The 20,714-nt window shown below is 43.8% G+C and overlaps 1 protein-coding gene across 1 annotated transcript in view; it reads right to left on the bottom strand.

Moving 5' to 3' along the window:
• The window catches only part of mycbpap (mycbp associated protein), a 110,135-nt gene that overhangs the window by 35,438 nt on the left and 53,983 nt on the right, over positions 1–20,714 (bottom strand). The window contains exons 11-16 of the mRNA XM_052033357.1: positions 19,510–19,702; positions 17,988–18,175; positions 13,747–13,893; positions 11,348–11,626; positions 7,226–7,350; positions 3,105–3,217 (exon numbers count right to left, since the gene is read on the bottom strand). Coding sequence (XP_051889317.1) covers positions 3,105–3,217; positions 7,226–7,350; positions 11,348–11,626; positions 13,747–13,893; positions 17,988–18,175; positions 19,510–19,702 — 1,045 coding nt within the window. The remainder of the gene's footprint in view (positions 1–3,104; positions 3,218–7,225; positions 7,351–11,347; positions 11,627–13,746; positions 13,894–17,987; positions 18,176–19,509; positions 19,703–20,714) is intronic.

A 20,714-nucleotide genomic window follows, 5' to 3' on the forward strand; every position in this document is an offset into this window, starting at 1 on the left:
CTCCAGACTTGCAGTGACCCACCTTCACTACAGCCCACTTCTACATCCTCACCAAAGATCTACAAGCAGGACTGTCCCAGCAAACCCACTGTTTCAGCTTTCTTTGACCCCACCAAACTTGTTTCTTCCTACCTTGACCTCATCCTTTCTCCCTTGTTCATTCCCCTTCCCTTTTACGTCAGTGACACATCTGATTCCCTCTGCCACTTTGCTGCAACCAGCTTATCTTCACAATGGACGTACAATCCTTCTACACCTCTCTACCACACCAGGAGCACCAGGAGGGTCTAAGGGCCCTCCACGTCTTCATTGAATGGAGGCCCAAACAGTTTCCCTTTGCCTGATTGAATTTGCCTTCACATTGAACAAGTTCTCCTTCAGTCCATTCACTCTCTCCCAATCAAAGGTGTCACCATGGGTACTTGTCAGGCCAAGCTGCGCTAGTCTTTCTGTAGAATACACGGAGCAGTCTCTGCTTCGGTCCAACTCAGGCCCACTCCCTCTTGTTCTGGTGAATCGAACTCGAAGATTTCTCTACATTGCTGCCAATTTCGATCCTGTTCTCACTTTCACATTGTCCATCTCGGACTCCTCCCTTCCCCTTCTGGATTTCTCCGTCTCCATCTCAAGAGATGAGTTAATGACCATATCCATTACAAGCCCACAGACTCCCACAGCTACTTCAACAAGCTTTATCCTGTCCTGCCTCTTGGAAGAACTCCATTCCATTCTCCCTGTTTGTCCATCTCCATTGGATCTGCTCTGATGATGAAACTTCCCATATGTGCCTCTGAGAAGTCCTTCTTCTTCCTGAATTGTGGCTTCCCCTCTACCATAGTTATTGGAGTCCACCACTGCATCTTGTGTACTTCCTGCACTCTGCCCCTCACCCCTTCTCCTCCTGGACAGAGCAAAGATAGGGTTCTTCTGTTTCTCACCTTCCACCCCACCCCCTAGCCTGCACGTACAGTGGATCACGCTTCACAACCTCTGCCACCTTCAGTGAAAGTCCCCCATCAGACACACCTTCCCCTCCCCTTTCAGTGCAGGATTCTGTGTGTGCTCTTCTATCTCCACCAACCACAACACTTTTCACAATACCTTCTTATCATCTCTTCACACCTAGGGACCTAAACAGCCCTTCCAGGTGAAGAGGGATTCACTTGTACTTCTTCCAATCTAGTGTACTGCATTCAGTGTCAAGACTGTGATCTCCTCTACATTAGAAAAAAAACAAATGCACATAGGTTGATCGCTTTCTGGAATGCCTGTGTTCCCTCCACAAGGGACAGCCTGAGCTTTAATTCTCCATTCCTCTCACTGACCTATCTGCCAGTGACCTCCTGCACTACTCCATTAATGCCCAACACATGCTTAAGGAACAGCACCTTATCTTCCATCTGGACGTGTTGCAGTCTTTGGGACACTATCGAATTCTACAACTTCAGACAGCTTGCTTTTCCTGTTTGTTCAGAACTGGATGTGTCTGCAGTAAGGTTAACCATGTAATATTACCACAGGTCTCCTCTCTCCACAGACACTGCCTGACCTGCTTTCCCCTTTTGTTTTAGGGCTTTTATGTCTCTCTGGTTTTTTCCCTCAGGCTGCCTTCTCTAATCTTTCAAACAGATGTCTCCATAAACAGCAGAATCATCTTAGCAATCCTTGCCTCATCCTCTCAGGGATTTTCCCTTTGTTCAATCCATCTCTCCCACACCCTCTCTGCATCTTAAAAGTAGCCTCTTTTTTTCTGTTTCCCTGTTCTGATGAAGGGTCCTGTTACTTTAACTCTCTCTCCACAGATGCTGCCTGACCTGCTGAGTGTTTCTAGCATTTCCTGTTTTATTATTACTGACTGGGAGCAGTTGATGTTGAAATAAATTGTATTGCTTACTTCTGCTCCTAATTCATTTGTTTGAAAAGTGTCCTGGGTGTCCTTGTACACATGTCACTGAAAGCTAACATGAAGGTGCAGCAAGCAATGAGGAAGGAAAATGATATGCTGGCTTGAAGTACAAGAAGATTTGAGGACAGGAATGAAATATGCCTTACTGCAACTATGTAGGACCTTGGTGAGACCATACCTGGTGTACACTTTTGGCCTTCTTACATAAAACAGGATATACTTGTGAGAGAGGAGTGCAACAGTTAGATCCAGGGATGTTGGGTTTGCTATATGAGGAGAGGTTGAGCAGACTAGGCTTTTTTTCTCTAGAGTGTAGAAGAACAATATAATATAAACATTAAAAAATTCTTACAGGGCTCGACAGATTGGATGCAGGGAGGATGTTTCCCCTGGCTGAGGAATCAAGAACCAGATGTCACAGTCTCAGAATTAGGGCAAGACCATGAGTGAGATGAGAAGAAATCTCTTCACCCAGAGGGTGGTGGACCTTTGGAATTCCTTACCCAGAGGGCTGTGGCAGTCCAATCATTTAATTCATTCAAAACAGGGATCAATAGATTTCTGGATATTAGGGAAATCAGGAAGACTGAGCTGAAGGATAATCAACCATGATCTTCATGAACGGCAGGGCAGGCCTCCTCCAGCTACTAATTCTTATGTTCTTCTGGTTGATTTAAAGAGCTCTCTTGATGAGCTTGTGCTGATACCACAGGTTAACGTGATTTTGAAATTTCTTGTTTGGTGTCAACAACTGAATCTCTTACAAGATCAAACATGTAAGACAAATTATCAGAAGATCTGACACAGTAAAACATAGTCCTCCAGACTTCATCTAAATGTTAGACAATCAAAAACACAAGCCAAAGAGGAAGTTTAGTGTTAGGTCACAGAACAGTGATGGTTGTCATATACATTTGGCACTGTCAGTAGGAACACTGTGTGAATGTTTTGTGTGATTTCACAAGAAACCAAATGGCTGCAGTCCTATAGGTTGTGCAGGATGTAGAATGTTTGTGAATGGTACTACACCTTACTGGTGTGTGTGTGTGTGTGTGTGTGTGTGTGTGTGTGTGTGTGTGTGTGTGTGTGTGTGTGTGTGTGTGTGTGTGTGTGTGTGTGTGTGTGTGTGTGTGTGTGTGTGTGTGAAATCTAACCAGTCATTGAATGCACAAGGAAGCAGCTTTTTTCTGTAACTTACAGGTTTCTTCCACAACATGGGTTTCGGTCTCCTTTTCAGGCAAGCCCAGTAATTCCCTGAGCCACATTGAGTAACTGACCAACCCATCCACTGCTTCGAGCCAAAGCTGATAACTGTGGAAAAAGAAATATGGAGAAACTGTTTATTTGCATAAGTCTGTAAACAGACTGCAACTTACTCATTAAACACATCAGTATAATATTATAACACTCGCATTAATAACAATTGTTTTAATATTAAACAGACATATTGAGTAAATTGTGCTGCAGTTGTACAGAGCTCAAGTCGGACTATATTGAAAATACTGCATTCAGTCCTGGAAAATGCATCTCTGAAAGGATATCTTGGTTGGTGCAGCACCGATTTACCAGACCAATATTGAGGCTTAGAAGGTTAAACTGTGAGGAAAGGTTGCATAAACTTGTTTTGTTAACCATTTATTAATGTTTCAGGATCTGGGTGTCACCACTAAGGCCAACATTTATTGCCCATTCCTTACTGCCCTTGAGAAGGTGGCAGTGTGCCACCATCTTGAAGCAGAGCAGTCCCTCTGTGGGGCAAAGGTACTCCCACAGTGTGGTTGAGGAGGGAAGTCTAGGACTTAGATCCGGCAGTGATGAAGGAACAGTGATGTATTTCCAAGTCAGGACGTGTGTGACTTAGAATCACAGAATTATACAGTGCAGGAATAAGCCTTTTGGCTCACCGTGACTATGCTGACCATAAAGTACCTATCTATGCACAATCCTTCTCTGCCTTGGCAATCCAAATGCTCATCCAGATGCTTTTTAAATCTTGTGGGAGTTTCTACCCCTACTGTCTTCTCAGGGAGTGTCTTCCCGACTTCAACCATCCACTGGAGAAAAAGTTCTTTCTCAGATCCCTTCTTACCCCTCACCTTAATTATGCCCTCTGGTCTTCAGCCCCTCTGTCACAGGGAACAGTTTTTACTATTTACTCTTTCTGTGCCTCTCATAAGTTGATATACTTTAATCAGATCTCCCCACAGCATCCTCTGCTCCAAGGAAAACAACCTTGGTCTGTCCAGTCTGCCCATAACTGAAGGGGAGCCTGTAAGTGGTGGTGTTCCTATGTGCCTGGTGCCCCTGAGCTTCCTGGGTAGAGGTCATTGGTTTGAGAGATGTGGCTGAAGTAGCCTGGGTGAGTAACTGCAGTGCATTTTGTAGGTGCTACATGCTGCAGCCACTATGTGCTGGTGGTGGAGGGAACGAATGTTTAATGTGGTGGATGGGGTGCCGAACAAATGGGCTGCTTTGTCCTGGATGGTGTTGAGCTTCGTATGTGTTGCTGGAGCTGCATCATCCGGGCAAGTGGAGAGTGTTGCATCACGCTCCTGTCTTACACATTGTCAGTGGTGGAGAGGCTCTGGGATGTCAGGAGGTGAGTCACTCACCACAGGTCACTCAGTATCTGATCTACTCTTGTAGCCACAGTACTTATGGCGCTGGTCCAGCTGAGTTCCTGATCAATGCTGACCCCCAGGATATGATAGTACAAATGTATACATTAGGAGCAGTAGTAGGCCACTCGGCTCCTTAAGCTTGTTCTGCCATTTATAGTCATAGAGAGATTCAGCATGGAAACAGGTCCTTCAGCCCTTCAACTCTGTGCTGACCATCAACCACCCATTTACACTAATCCTACAATAATCCCATTTTTATTCTGTTCACATTCTCATCAATTTTTCCTAGATTCTGCCACTCACCTACATGCTCGGGACAATTGACCAATTAACCTACCAACCCGCACAGCTTTGGAATGTGGGAGGAAACCCATATGCTCACAGGGAGAATGTGCAAATTCTGTACAGACGGCACTAAGGTCAGGACTGAACCTGGGTCTCTGGCACTATGAGGCAGCAGCTTCATTGCTGCACCACTGTGCTGCTGTAGGAAGATCATGGCTGATCTGACTGTGCCCTCAGCTCCACATTTCCCTTTACCTGTGGTAATCTTTCACCCCCATGCTTATCAAGAATGTATCTATCTCTAACTTAAAAATATTCAAAGACTCTGCTGCCACTTCCCTTTGAGAAAGAGAATTCCAAACACTCACCACCCTCTGAGAGAAAAAAAATTGACTCACCTTTGTCTCCAATGGGTGATTCCACATTCTTTAACCATGATTCTCCGATGGGAGGAAACATTCTCTCCACATCCAAGAAGGTTTAAAAATAAAAGTTCTCTACATGCACACTGTCAAGACCTCTCAGGATCTCATAAGTTTCAATCAGGTTCCCTCTTCTAAACTCCAGTAGACATGCATCTAGCCTGTCCAATCTATTCACATGAGACGACCTGCCCATTCCAGATCTCAGTCTAGTGCACCCTCACTGAACTGCTTCAAATGCTCTAACATCCTTCCCCTTAAATATAGAGACAAATATACAGAGTACTCCAGATCTGGTTGCACCAGTGCCCTATATACATAAAGCAAAACCTTCCTACTTCTATTGCTGGGAACATTGAATGCAAATGGTAACATTCTGTCAGCTTTCCCAATTACTTGCTGCACTTGCACAGAAGTCTTTTGCTAAGCATGCACCAGGACACCTAAATCCCTCTGCATCTCAGGGCTCTGTAATCTTTCACTACTTCAATAATATGGTTCTTTTTTTTATCTTTTTTAAATGGTGAGGGACATGGAGGTGATCATGCCATTTGCTAGGGTTCTATCTTGTTGTAGATTGTCATTGTCTGGCATGCGGATGGCATGAACGTTATTTGTCACTTATCAAGCCATTCCTGAAAGGTGATGAGGTCTTGCTGCATTCAGGTATGGACTGCTTCATTTGCTGAGGAGTTATGAACATTGTCAATTAGTCAGCAAACTTCCCCATTTCTGATCTTACATGGAAGGAAAGTCTAACCAAAGTGAAAGTGAATTGATATTGTGGAAGGGAAGAAACTATTTCCATTGTTGGGAAATTCAGAACAGGATTAGGTTATCTCATAATTAGAGCCAGTCCATTTACGGGATGTCAAGAAGCATTTTCATGACTGAAATCAATAAATTTTTGTTAAATGGGGAGTTCAAGGATATGCAGTAAAGGTGGGGAAATGTAGTTGAGAGGACCTGAATGAATGATAAGAGTTAGCTTAAGGATCTAAATAGCCTCCAGTTTATGTCTATATTCACATATATTGGGGAGCAAAAATTTCAAAAAAAATCAGGAACAGAGACAGCTGGTGTTCACCTCTGGAATCTTGGTTTAAATTGACATGCAGTGAGTGTTTATGATCTTGTACGGTGGTGGAAACAGATTCACAAATTACATTTTTGAAGAAGAAAATTCTGCAGGACTAGGGGAGAGAGAAGGGGAGCGGGGCTAATTAAACAGTTTTGTTTAAAGAGCCAGCAGAAGTACAATGAATCATCCTGTGATTCTACTTTGGTGCTAAGGATTCCAAGCAAAATGAATTTGTCTGTCCCAACCCTAAATTTCAAAATCACACATATTTGCCTATTTGAATTTGAGCTGGCATGTTGTAACTAACTGGTGATGAACGGGTGTGTGCAGTTCAGGTGGCGTTACTGGAGGGATATGATACCTCTAGACAGGGTATGGATGATATTTACAAGGATGGAGAATTGTCATTGTGAGGAGAGACTGGCTGGACTGGGATTGCTTTCCCTGGAACAAAGCAAGCAGGGGGAAGATTTACTCAAGATGTATAAATTATGAGAGGCTGAGACAAGACGAATATGAACATATTTCCCCTGGCAGAGAAGTCAATAAAAAGGGGATGCAGAATCAGAGGGAAGAGAAGTTAAGGGAGGTGGAGTCTTGTACTCACTGCCTAAAGAATGGTGAAGGCAGAAGCGCCTTTAAAAAGTACATGGATGAATATCAGAAACATCTTAACTCACAGAACTACAGATCAAGACTGCAAAGTGGTTTAGTCTAAATAGCTCTCTTTTTGCCAGTGTTGACAAAATTGGCCAAATGGCCTTCTTGTGTACTGTAAATTTTGTGGTTCTATGAAAAATAAGAAAAAACTATTCCATTTGTTGTTTTGACAAATATTCATTTCATTGAAGGCTTAACATTGCAAAAGAGGAAAGCAGAATGGAATGTGAGGTGACAGAGTGCCACTTACAGCATCTTGTAGAAAGTATCTTCTTGCATTTTGATTGGTGCCGTGGAGAGCTCCAGTATCTTCAGGTTAAGATGTTCTAGGGCCTTCTCTTTCAGTTGCTCATCTTCCAGCAATGTCAGCAGATCCTGATAAAAAAGCACGGTTCAGATAATCAGAGGCTTTCATCAAAAAGTCTAAATCAAAGCAAATTTCTACCTCTCTTTCAGTACTGAAAAGCCTCCTGAATTGTAGTGGTTCACCTGGTGTCAAATAGAAACATAGAAAACCTACAGCACAATTCAGGCCCTTCGGCCCACAAAGCTGTGCTGAACATGTTCCTACCTTAGAAATTACTAGGCTTACCTATAGCCCTCTATTTTTCTCAGCTCCAAGTAAAATATTTAAGAGCCATTTGAAACACGTACTCCATCGATACTTCACTATTGGAAGAATATTACAGAAGGTGTAATACATTAAGATACACAACTTGGTATGGGAAATGTTCAAGATGACAGCACATCAGATTCAATCCTTTTGTACATCAGGGTTGTTGAGCTGTGCAATTCATCACTGATGAACATGTTAGTAAAATAGCCACAATAGTGACAATAGATAACCCCACTCCTACCATAACTTATGTATTGCATATCAATGGAATATAACCCAAGGAGAGAGTATATAAAGTTTAAAATATACCACTTTCTACAGAGAAGAGGGTGAGGCAGCCTAAAAATACATGCAATGTTTACTTTCCCAAAGTTCACCATACCAGCAGAAAGAGAACTCAGTTAATGCCAACAAGATAACACACAAGCGTTGGACTCTAACACATCCTTTTGGAGTTGGGTTAGCCTTATATTACAGGTATTTAGGCAGATTAAAAAATAAATACCCACTTTTCTGCAAGTAATCCCTGGGAACATGAACCACTGGCAGAGCATGTACTGTGCTGCTGCTGCAAAAAGCTAAATTTCATGGCATTTATACTGCGGGCATGTATGCCCATGGCAACAAACTTGAACTTGGAACATCACAGAATAATTCTCCTTTACAAACTGTTACAGACTCGGTGAATGTCCCTTTAAGATAGAGTAGTAGTAGTAGTAGTGTGTGTGTGTGTGTGTGTGTGTGTGTGTGTGTGTGTGTGTGTGTGTGTGTGTGTGTGTGTGTGTGTGTGTGTGTGTGTGTGTGTGTGTGTGTGTGGCATGCTTACGTCAACAGAAGATAAAGGACATAATGATGTTGTTGAAGCATTCAGTCGAGGTCAGAGAGAGAGAGAGAGAGAGAGAGGGAGAGAGAGGGAGAGAGAGAGAGAGAAGGGAGAGAGACACCAGCCTGCTAGTTTTTTTATCGATGGATGAGAAACAATAACTGTGTCTGTCACTGCAATCCACGTATGGAAATTGGAAGTAATCCAGTGGAGTTCACTTTGTTGCTGATCTGTAGAAGGAAACAGGTATTTGTGTGTGGACGACCATGAGTCGGATGCTTTTCGGGGTGAGGAAGTCACTACCGAGTAAGCACTGAGGTGTCGTTTGGGTTCCATTGTGGAACATTTGGATTTCGTAATTACTCTCTCTATGTTCTCTCTACATCTACGTCTTATCTTCAGACAACGGTGGTTGTTGAAGAAGCCTTTGCTCATGTTTCACCTTATGGCTTGCTGAACTGAACTTTAAGAACCATTCCTGGACTTGGAGTTTGGGACTTTGCCACTCACATGCAATGAGTTTAGTTTTGGGGTTAACATTTTTACTTCTAATATTCTAACATTTTTACTTTTATTTTTCTTATTATCATAAGTAGTGATTAATAAAGTAGTTTTTAACACTGAATCATGACTCAGTAAGTTTCTTTTGTTGCTGGTTCGTGACAAAATAAAAATTGTATACCCTAAATACTTACACCAGTGGTTTCAGCTTCTAAGACTGGGAAATCTTCCTGTGAAATCAAGTATTTAATCCCAGCACCAACAATTTGCAATCAGAAAACACACAGATATCCCTGAAATATTCATGCACACCCATACACTAACCTGACCAAGTCAGTCATACAGGATCCTACAACCACTACATCATGCACCGCAGTAGCAGAGAGAGGGTTTGACATGTTTTGGAACTTTTACTTTTAAAAAAGAAGCAGAACCCAACTCTCTGCAGCGAGCTGGGCAGCAAGAGTGGCATCTTCCAATTTAAAGTAGAGGGGACCTGCAGCAAAAGGTTAGCCTGTAAATCACTACTCAGAAGGGTTAAGAATATAACTTTAAAGCAACTGCATGAGACCCAAAACAAGTACAGCATACGGAGTTAGCTCAGAGTTCATTGTTCTCTTGGAATTTTTCTTTCTCCATACCTGTTAATATGGGTGTAGGGAGAGCATGGGGTGTAAGTTTAGGTACCACACTAAACTGAGCATGATGCAGAGCAAAGGCAGCACGGTAGCGTAGTGGTTAGTGCGACGCTATTACAGTGCCAGCAATCAGGTTTTGATTCCCGTTGCTGTCTGTAAGGAGCTTGTACGTTCTCCCGTGTCTGCGTGGGTTTCCTCCAGGTGCTCCAGTTTCCTCCCACATTCTAAAGACCTACAGGTAGGTTAATTTGGGTTTAAAATGGGCGGCGCGGACTCGTTGGGCCGGAAGGGCCTGTTACCACGCTGTAAATAAATAAAATTTTAAAATAATAAATAAATAAATAAATAAATAGATTTAAAAAGATGTGCACAGCTTCCAGTCTTCACCACACTACCACCAGCTCTTGAACACAATGCGTGCCTGCCGTAATGGGTTGTGAGAATGGAACGAGGGCTTGATGTACTGAAACATCTTCACGCTTTCAGTGTTTGGGCTCACACAAGGCATAATGCTTACAGTAGCCCCCACTGTCTTGAGAGGAGAAAGATGGAAATGTAAAGCTGTAAAACTCTTCAGAAATTGAGAGAGAGAAACAGGCTGCTCACATATCATGACTGTGGGAATCTAGGAAATAGCCATAGAGTCATACAGCAGTACAGCACAGATACAGGCCCTACGGCCCAACCAGTCCATGCCGACCACGATGCCCATCCAGCTAGTCCCAATTTCCTGTGTTCGGCCATATTCCTCTAAGACCCGCCCCTCCATGTACCTCTCCAAGTGCTTCTTAAATGATGCCATTGTACCTGCCTCACCCACTTCCTCTGGCTGCTCGTTCCATATACTCACCACCCTCTGTTTGAGAAAGTTGCCCCTCAGGTCCCTTTTCAATCTTTCCCCTCTCACCCTAAATCTATACTCCCTAGTTTTGGACTCCCCTACCCTGGGGAAAACACTGTTACCATCCACCTTATCCATGCCTCTCATAATTTTAAACATTTCTATAAGGTCGCCCCTCATTCTCCTACGTTCCAAGGAATAAAGACCCAGCCTGGCCAACATCTCCCTATAACTCAGGCCCTCGAGTCCTGGCAACATCCTCATAAATCTTCTCTACATTCTTTCCAGTTTAACCGCGTCTTTCCTATAACAGGGTGACCGAAACTGCACACAGTGCTCCAAGTGCGGCCTCACCAATGACTTGTACAACAGCAGCATAATGTCCCAACTCCTGTACGCAATGCCCTGACTAATGAAGACCAGCATGCTAAGTATCTTTTTCGCCACCTTGTGTATCTGTGATGCCGCTTTCAACAAACTATGCACTTGTACTCCTAGGTCCCTCTGTTCCATTACATTCCCCAGTGACCTACCATTCATTGTATAAGTCCTACGCTGGTTTGACTTTCCAAAATGCATCACCTCACACTTATCTAGATTGAAATCCATTTGCTACTCCCCGGCCCACTTCCCTAACTGATTAAGATATAGTACTTGATGAGAAGCTCTATAATTTATCAGCAATATTAGAAAAATGCTGCTGGATTACTATAAAGTCCCAATAGTCCATGGAGTCTAAGCATCATTCCCACCCCATTTCCTCATTTGGCCTGTAAGGTGTGTTTAACTAAAGGCTCAAGGCAAGCAAAACCCAACTGCCACATTCACAGATTAAATTAAAATAAAATGCAGGACTCTCATAACATTCCTAAGCTCTATACAGAAGGTAATATCATATTGTACTTAAATCAAAACCATTGTCTATTCACAATAACAGCAAAGAAAAGTTGTACCTGTCTAAAAGAAGTAACAGACAGGTCCCACTGGGGTTCTGACTCAACAGTTTGAATTTTGGATGGTGTGGCTTCATCGGGGGTCTTATCATTCTCAACAGGTTCTAAATGCTGAGAACTCATGCTTGGGGAGTAGATTGCGTCCTTGGAAGGCCTCTTGACGGTGTTAACATCTCTACGCTGGCTTCCACCTTCAGCTTCTTCTTCACCTTTACTTTTTACAAAGCATTCTTTCCATAATTCTTTGAGACTTTGTACTATTTCGTTCTTGTAGTGCAGCTACAGAGGGGGAAACCATTAATTAATTAATAATTCACTAAATTCCCCAACAAGAATTAGCAATGTTAATTATTGTCATGGCAAACCTTTACGTACTATTTCCTTTATTGCTCCTCCTTGTTGATATGTACTACCTTGAGCAATACATGAATGAGCTAAGGCACTGAGTGTTGGGTGACTGTTATTGTCAGAGGTCAAATAAACATTGTGGTGAGAACGAGTAGGAAATGAATTAGCAGGAGTTCCCTTTATCATTCAGCCATAACTTTTACAGAGGTTTAGAGAAAGCCCCGGAGAAACAAAACGAACCTACAGCTCATCTTCTACTGTTTATTTCTCATATATTTCATGAACAGAAGGAAGCCATTCAGCCCATCACCTGTATGCCAGCTCTCACAGCACTCCAAACAATCCTGTTCCCTCACTTACCTCCCTGCAACCCATTCCCTCTCACATGCCCCTACTTCTCCCACCCCCCAGCTACACGCTGGGGCCAATTCACAGCAACCAATTAAACTACCAACCTGCACATCTTTGGGAAGGTGCAGGAAACCAGAGCACCTGGGGAACCCCTCATGGCCACAGGGTGAATGTGACAGTGCCCAGAGCTAGAACTGAACTCAGGTTGCTGAAGCTTTGTGACAAAACCCTAACTGCTGCACCACTGTACCAAGTTAGAGAATGAATGGGAACCTCACCGCTCCCCCCCACCCACCGGCCTGATGTCAGCACACATTTCATCAGGAAATTAAACAAAACCGCAGATACTCAGTAGATCAGGCAGCATAGGTGGAGAAGAAACAGAATTGTTTGAAGTCAATGACAATTCGTCAGAGAAAGGGCCAACCTCAACACTAACTCCACTTCTCTAACCTGCCGAGTTTCTCCAGCATTCTCTATTTTTATTTCAAGTTTCCAGCATCCGCAGTTTTTGCTTTGCCATCAGAGGTCATTGCCCTCATAGTTCATCATCTTGTGTACATTTTATCTGAAGGATCGTTGACTTGGAAAAATTCCGCTCTGGAAAATGCTTTTGTTCCAATTTCCAACCATCCCTTCATTCACTTATGTCTTCCCAGCTCTCCAAACACCTTTTGTCACTTATTGCCCCATTTCAAATGGAGCAATAGGTGCTGTGAAGTGCTATGGAGCCTTTGCATGACAGCATATTAGTTATTAGGGAACATTAGAAAATGCTCTGAGTAGCTGCAAAGACAGCAATATGCAGAGGAACGTGGTTGTATTGTGCTGACACTTGCTGGTGGTTCTGAAAGGCACTGCTGGCATTCCGCCACTGTAACTGACGTAGGTCCTGCACCATCAGGCATGCACTGACGGATTCAGGAGGCCGACCTGGGAGTCCAGTGGGCGGGCCAGTTTTGCTGTGATTGGGGAAATGGCCCCTTGGATCCATTACCAGGATCTCATTGACTTGAAAATGAGAAAAGGATTTAGGAGGCAAAGAGGTAAAAAAAATACCTTAGATTAATGCTTTAAATGTTTTTGGTTAAACACATCTAACATTTAAAAAATATTTCAAAATGTTTAAATGTTTCAATTTTAATAGTTTTTAAATGGCTTTGAAAGTCAGAGTTCAATGTCAACTGTTTCACAGTTGGTAAACCTCCAGCTGCCAGTTTTGTTTGGGCTGAGCCTCTGGATGATGCCATCCTGGGTCCAGTCACCACCTTCACCATGCGAGTGAAACCCAGCATACAGAGGCCACAACATAACCTCTCCACTTCTGGCCCAGGTTAGTGCAGGTTTTGGGGTGAGTGGGGGTGCAGGGGTGGAGTGTGGCTAGTTTGTACACATTATTCCAGGCAGTCTATTGTTTGTACTTCAGAATATACTTTATTTATGATTGGGAAGTTTCCGTATTCACATGTGAAGAAACTTAAATGATAAACATTATGATGCTGGAGGGTCAAACCGAAACATTGACCGCCTGCTTTTCTCCACAGATGCTGCCTGGCCTGCTGAGTTCCTCCAGCATCATCGTGTTTTTCATCTAGATTCCAGCATCTGCAGTCCTTTATTTCTTCTGAAGAAACTTAAATCCTGCTACTCTGAAAATATACCCACTGATTCTCTTCATCTTGCTGCTACCAAATTCTTACCTTGGGGTTCTTTATCTCAAACATCTCTTTTTCGGTGAGTGAAATTCCAGGAGGAGACTGGGAACGCTGTGGCGTGCCCACACCAGCTACCACCTCATCGAGGAGGTGTTCAATAATGGCCATCTTCTCCTTCTTCTCAAGTTCTTGCTGAAGTGTTGGAAGCACACTGTTAGATGCAAAGTGGCTGGAGAACAATCTTGAAGGATGTCATACCCAGTCATACTCAATCAGCCAACTGACAATTCATTATCATGCAAAAACTGGCAAAGCAAGTGTGGACGTGGTCTCATAATGGGTAAGCCTCATTCAATGTGACAATGTACTTGTTCTATAACTAAAAAAAACTAGTATTTTCAAAAATGTTAATTCTGCAAAGAGCTGACATAAGGTTATTCAACAGCATCCAATGTAATTTTTGTGTCAAATATTAATGTGGTCCTCCCAATGATATATTTCAGAAGTGGATGCCATCTTCTGTGAACCTGACAATTGTATATTTCATCCAACACAATTGGCTGGGTCTGAAGCAAATGACTGTCCACATCTGACCATTTTCCTTATACGGGCGGAACTGAGGAACACCAAAGAGCAGAAAATGTTAGGTGGGGCGAGGGGTTCTATATAGACCCCTGGAGCAGTAGTGGTAATGCAGGGGATGGCACTAAACAGGAAACTAGAGACACATGCAATAAGGGAACAACTCTAACTATGGGTGACTTCAGTCTACATATCAATTGGACTAAGTAAGTTAGCAATAGCATTGTAGAGGAGAAATTTCTGGAGTGCATTCATGATAACTTGTTGGACCAATATGTTGAGGAATCAACTAGATAGCGGGCCATCCTAGACTGGGTAGTGTGTAATGAGAAAGGATTGATAACCAGTCTTGTTGAGTGGGGGTTCCTTGAGGAGCAGCAATCAGAACGTGATAAAATACTTCATTAAGATGGAGAATGAGAGAACGTATGAGGCACTAGTTGGTTGTGATAGGTTGGGAAAGGATTGAAATTGGATAGAGAACTGCAGCATTTAAAGAGCGCATGGATGAATTACAACGATTATTATTCCTGTCTGGTACAAAACCAAAACAAGAAAGGTGGCTCAACCATGGATTTTAAAGGAAATGAGTGACAGTATCAGATCCAAGGGGGAGAAATGTAACATGGCCAGAAAAAGTTTGGGAGAAGCTTGGGAGCAGTTTGGAATTCAGCAAAGCAGGATAGATTAGGAAGGGGAAGCAGAGAACATAAACATCTGACTGTAAAAGCTTCTCTAGATATGTGAAGAGAAAAAAGATTAGTGAAGACAAATACAGGTCCCATAAAGTCAGAAACAGGGGATTTACATTGGCGAACATGGAAGTGGTAGAACTCATACTTTGATTCTACCTTCACAAAGGAGGACACAGATAATCCCCCTGGAAATATCAGAGAACACTGTCTCTAGTAAGGGGGAGGAACAAAAAGAAATCAGTATTAGTAGGGAAAACGTGTTAGGGAAACTGAAGGAATTAACTATGGATAAATCCCCAGAGCTGGATGTACTGCATTCCAGAGTATTGAAGGAAATGGCCCTAGAAATAGTGGATGCATTGATGGTCATTTTCTGACATTCCTTAGATTCCATTGGATCAGAACTAATGTAACCACAATATTTAAAAGAGATAGAAAGAAAACAGGGAATTGTGGACCAGTTATCCTGACTTGGGTGGTGGGACAGTGCTGGAGTCCATTATAAAAGATGTTATAGCAGAGCACTTCTAAACCAGTGACAGGATGGGACAAAGTTGGCATGGATTTGTGACAGGGCAATCATGCTGGACACATCTGCTGGAAGTTTTTGAGGATGCAATTCGTAGAACGGATGAGGAAGAAGCAGTGGATGTGGTGTATTTGAACGTTCACAAAGCTTTCAATAAGATCCCACAGAAGAGGTTAGCCTGTACAATTAAAGTACGTGTGATCGGGATTAAGGTGTTGATATGGAAGGAGGACTGGTTGGCAAGAGGAAAAAGGAATAAATTGGTCTTTTTCTGAGTGGCAGGCAGTGACACAGGGATCAGGCAGCATTTGTGGAGGGAAATGGACAATGGATTTCATCTGGACAAAGATAGAGGGAAGATAGTATAAAGAGGTGAGGGGAAGAGGTGGAGCAAGAGCTGGCAGGTGATAGGTGGATCCAGGTGAGGAGGAGTGACGGGCAGATGGGGGAGGGAAGGGTGGAGATGGCGACAGAGGCTGGGAGGTGATAGGTGGAGGCGACAAAGGGCTACAGATGATGGAATCTGATAGGAAAGGAAGGTGGAGCATGGAATCAAATAAGGGAGGTGGGGAGGGCAGAATGGGAACAGTGGGGGGAGGGGACCCAGTGAAAGGAGTGTGTGGGTGATGGGCAGATGGAGAGGGTAGACGAGGGGAAGAAGGGGAAAGAAGCAGGGTGATAGGGGCTGGGGTGGGTGTTGGAGGAACTGGGTAGATCAGGAGGTGAAGAAAAGGGACAGAGGAGCAGCAGGTTACCTGAGGTTGGAGAACTCAATGTTCATGCCATCGCGTTTTAGACTACCCAGATGGATTGTGAGGTGCTGTCCCTCTAGTTTACGTTTAGCCTCACACCAGCAGTGCAAGAGGTTGAGGACAGACAGGTCAGTGTGGGAATGGGGAGGGGAACTACAATGGCTGGCAACTGGCAGCTGCAGAAGACCAAGGTGGAGAGAGTGCAGATGCTCAGCAGGGCAGTAGCCCGGTCTGCGCCTGGTCTCAGTGAAGTACAGGAGACCACATTGGGAGTACTGAATTCAATGCACAAGGTTGGAGGAAATGCATGTGAATGTCTGCCTCACCTGGAAGGGCTGTTTAGGTCCCCAGATGGTGGTGAGGGAGGAGGTGTAGCCCCAGTGTAACAGTCCCTTTGGATGACCAAGATCCTCTCAGGGCCTTCTCTGTGGCATCAACATTTGAAAAATGAGTTTTAAAGACATTGGTGTTTCCTCCTACTCAGTTACATAAAAACACGAGGAAACAGGAGCAGGTGTAGGCCACTTGGCCCCTCAGGCCTGCCCTGCCATTCAATATGATCATGGCTGACTTGTTGGGGAACTAAGGACTGTTGATTAACAAAGAGACCCAGGGGTTCACGTCCATAGTTACCTGAATGTGGCAACTCAGGTGGGTAGGGTGGTGAAGAAGGCATATGACATACTTGCCTTCAGAGGTTAGGCATAGAATATAAGAGCTGGGAGGTTATGTTGCAACTTTACAAAACACTGGCTATGCTGCATTTGGAGTACTGTGTGAAATTCTGGTCGCCACATTAAAGGAAGGATGTAGTTACACTGGGAAAGGTGCAGAGGAGGTTCACCAGGATGTTGCCTGGATTGGAGGACTTTAGTTATTGTGAGAGCTTGGAGGTTGGAGGCTTGGAGGCTGGAGGCTGGAGCTTGGAGGCTTGTTTTCCCTGGAGCAAAGCAGTCCGAGGGGTGACATGATAGAGGTAGGTAAGATTATAAGAGGCATAGATAGGGTAGATAGTCAAAATCTTTTTCCCATGGTAGGGGTATCACAAACAAGAGGGCAAAGTTTTAAGATGAGAGGTAGGACATTTAAAGGGGATCTTAGAGGTAAATATTTTATACAGAGAGTGGGTGATATCTGGAATGCGCTGAAAGAGGAGGTGGTGGAATCCGATACAATCACTACATTTAAGAGGCATTTAGACAGACACTTAAATAGGCAAGACATAGAAGGAGACAGTCCTAATGTGGGCAAATGGGATTTGTGTAGGTGGGTGAAGAGGTCGGAAGTGGTGGGCTGAAGGGTCCGTTTCTGTGCTTTATGACTCTATGACTTTATAACTCATGAGCCACCAACCACACTAGGGGCGACTTAAATTAGTCAGTCAGCCCCCAACCATCTTTGGAAGTGAGGGGAAGTCAGAGCACGGAGGGAAAACCATGAAGTCACAGGGAGAATGTGTAAACTCCACACAGACAGCAGCCAAGGTCAGAATCAAACCTGGGTCCCTGGAGCTGTGAGGCAGCAGCGCCACTCTACTACCCACCTTTCATATTGCTTACTTGTTAATTAAATAGCACAACCTAGTGACTTACACCAAGTTAATGACAACAGTTCAAATATACTTCACCAGCTGTTATACTTTGGGATGTCCTGAGAGTTTAACAACTTCAGTGCTTCAATACTTTATCACGCAGCCAGCAGACAGTGAATTCCCAAGGTGTTACTGACCTGTAGCTGTTGTCTTGCTCCTTCATTCCTGTCTGCAAAGAGAGCCACACCCCACAGTGCCACCTGCAGAGACGCCCCTGCCAACAGCACCGGGTGGGTGCAAAACTCCCAGAAGTCAGTGAAGATCCCAGCGTTTGGTGACTTAAAGGTGAATGGTAAATTAATTGTCTCTCCAGGAAGAATGACCCCTTGGTAAAGAGAAAGGCATACAGAAATAATCAGGAATTGTGCAATTTGAATCAACAAGCTTCAATTAATTGACAAAATACTTGCAACCTGATATGTGTGCAGTGATGCATTTTGGGGGGTCCGATAGGGAGAGGACAATGAATGGTAAATTCCTAGAGAGTATTGAGGAACAGAGGGACCTTGGTGTGCAGCCTCTAGATCCCTGAAGGTGACAGCAGAGGTAGACAGAGCAGTAAAGAAGGTATACTGGATGCTAGCCTTCATTAGCCAGGCCATAGAATATAAGAGCAGGGAAGTTATGATATGGCTTTATAGAATACTTGTGAGCTTACATTTGGAATGTGGTGTGCAGTTTGGTTACCACCAGGTAGAAAGGACATGATTGCTCTGGAGAGGGTGCAGAGGAGATTTACCTAGATGTTCATAGAGTCATAGAGACAAACTGCACGGAAACAAGGCCCTTCGGCCCACCATCCCCACCAACCATAAACCACCCATTGATACTAATCACCTTTTTTTAATTCTTCCTATATTCCCATCAACTTTCCCCCAGATTCTATGAATTACCCACACAACGGGAACAATTTACAATGGCTAATTAATCTACCAATCTGCAAGTCTTTGGGATGTGGGAGTACCCAGAGGAAACCCACATGGTCACAGTGAGAATGTACAAGCTCCACAAAGACAGCACCTGCGGTCAGGATCGAACCCAGGTCACTGGAGCTGTGAGGCAGCAGCTCTACTGGATGGAGTGCCTCAGTTATGAGGAAAGACTGGATAGGCTGTGTTTGTTTTCCTTGGAGCAGAGAAGGCTAACGGGTGACCTGACAGAGGTGTACAAAGACATTAGTAAACTTTTCCCCAGAACACAGGTGCCAATAAGCAGAGGGCATAGGTTTAAGGTAAGGTATAAGATGTTTAGAAGGGATATAGTAAGAATTTTTTCACCTAGACAATGGTTGAAGTCTGAGAGGGTGGTGGAGGCAGATAGTCTCACAACATTTAAGAAGTATCTAGATGTGCACTTGGATCGCCACTGCAGGGAAGGCTATAGATCAAATGCTGGTAAATGGGAATAGTATAAATGTTATTTGATGGTTGGCAGTGATAGGATGGGCCAAAGGGTTGCTTTTGTGCTGTATGACTCTATGAATCTAAAAGGAAATCCTTCATAGTCTGGTTGAGATAAACAGCTTTTTTTCTATATAATATCCCTTTGAGCACTTCAGTGCAGGTTAGGTGCAGAAGAGTGCTGCCTCTACACTTTCCAATCAACGTATTCAAGGCCAGGTACAGATCTGAACCATCATTGGTGATAATCAATGTATACCTGAATTGGTATTGAAGTAGAATCTTTGCATCCAAGTGTCACTTGGGGGCTTCACACAATGTTGTGGCTCAGGCAGACGCTTCCAGTTATAGTAGATGACAGTAGTTCCATCATTTACCAGCTCCAGACAGGAGCTGGCCCTATCACCTGCCATTGCTTCAAACGTGAGTCGGACAATCATACCAACCTCATCCTGGGGAAACAGTAAAACATGGTGGTAGTGTAGCATATAGAGTCATGCAGTACAGAAAACTGGCCCTTTTGCCCACCATGTCCAAGCAAACCATCAGATGCTTATCTTTCCTAGACCCATTTGCCAACACTTGGTCCATAGCCTTCTATGCCATGGTGATTCATGTACCTGCCTACACATTCCTTTCACGTTGTGAGAGTACCTGCCTCCACCACCCACTGAGGCAACGTATTCCAGATCCAACCATCCTCTGGGTGAAAAAGTTCTTCCTCAGATCCCCTCTTACCCCTTACCACAAATCTGTGCCTTCTGGTTCTAGATACCTCTGCTATGGGGAAACATTTTGTAAAATCTACCCTATATGTGCCCTCATAACTTTCTACATCTCCATCAGGTCCCTTCTCAGCTTCCCCCATTTCAAGGAAAATGAACCCAGTCTGTTCAGTCTCAACTCAGGATTGAAATTCTTATTCAGTCCATTTATGGAATGAGCTGCCAGAGGGAGTGGTCCAGAAATGATCCAGAAATCTAAAGTCCTCCCTCCCATGCCATCTCTTTAGCCACATTTTCATCTAACCTATCCTCCTATTCCTGTACTCACTAGCATGTGCTACTGGAAATAATCCAGAGATTACAACCTTAGAGATCCTGCTCTTTCATCTGCAATCTGGCTCCCTAAATTCATGTTGCAGGACCTTATCTGTCTTTTTACCTACTTTGTTTATACTAACGAGGACCATAATCTCCTGCTGTTTACCCTCCACCTTTATAATGCCCTGCGGCCATTCTGTGATGTCTTTGGCACTGGGACCAGGGAGGCACCACACCACCTTGATTCACATCTATGGCTGCAGAAATGTCTGTCAATCAAGTCACTTACCACTAATGCACTCTTGTTCCTTCTCCCTCCCCCCTTGTGCAGCTGAGACCCCCCTGTGGTGTGATCTTGGCTCTGGCTGGATTTCACAAAGATACATCCACCCCCAAAATTTGCCAACACAGAGAAATGGTT

Source organism: Pristis pectinata, chromosome 18 (genome assembly GCF_009764475.1).
Source record: "Pristis pectinata isolate sPriPec2 chromosome 18, sPriPec2.1.pri, whole genome shotgun sequence".
Lineage (NCBI taxonomy): Eukaryota > Metazoa > Chordata > Chondrichthyes > Rhinopristiformes > Pristidae > Pristis > Pristis pectinata.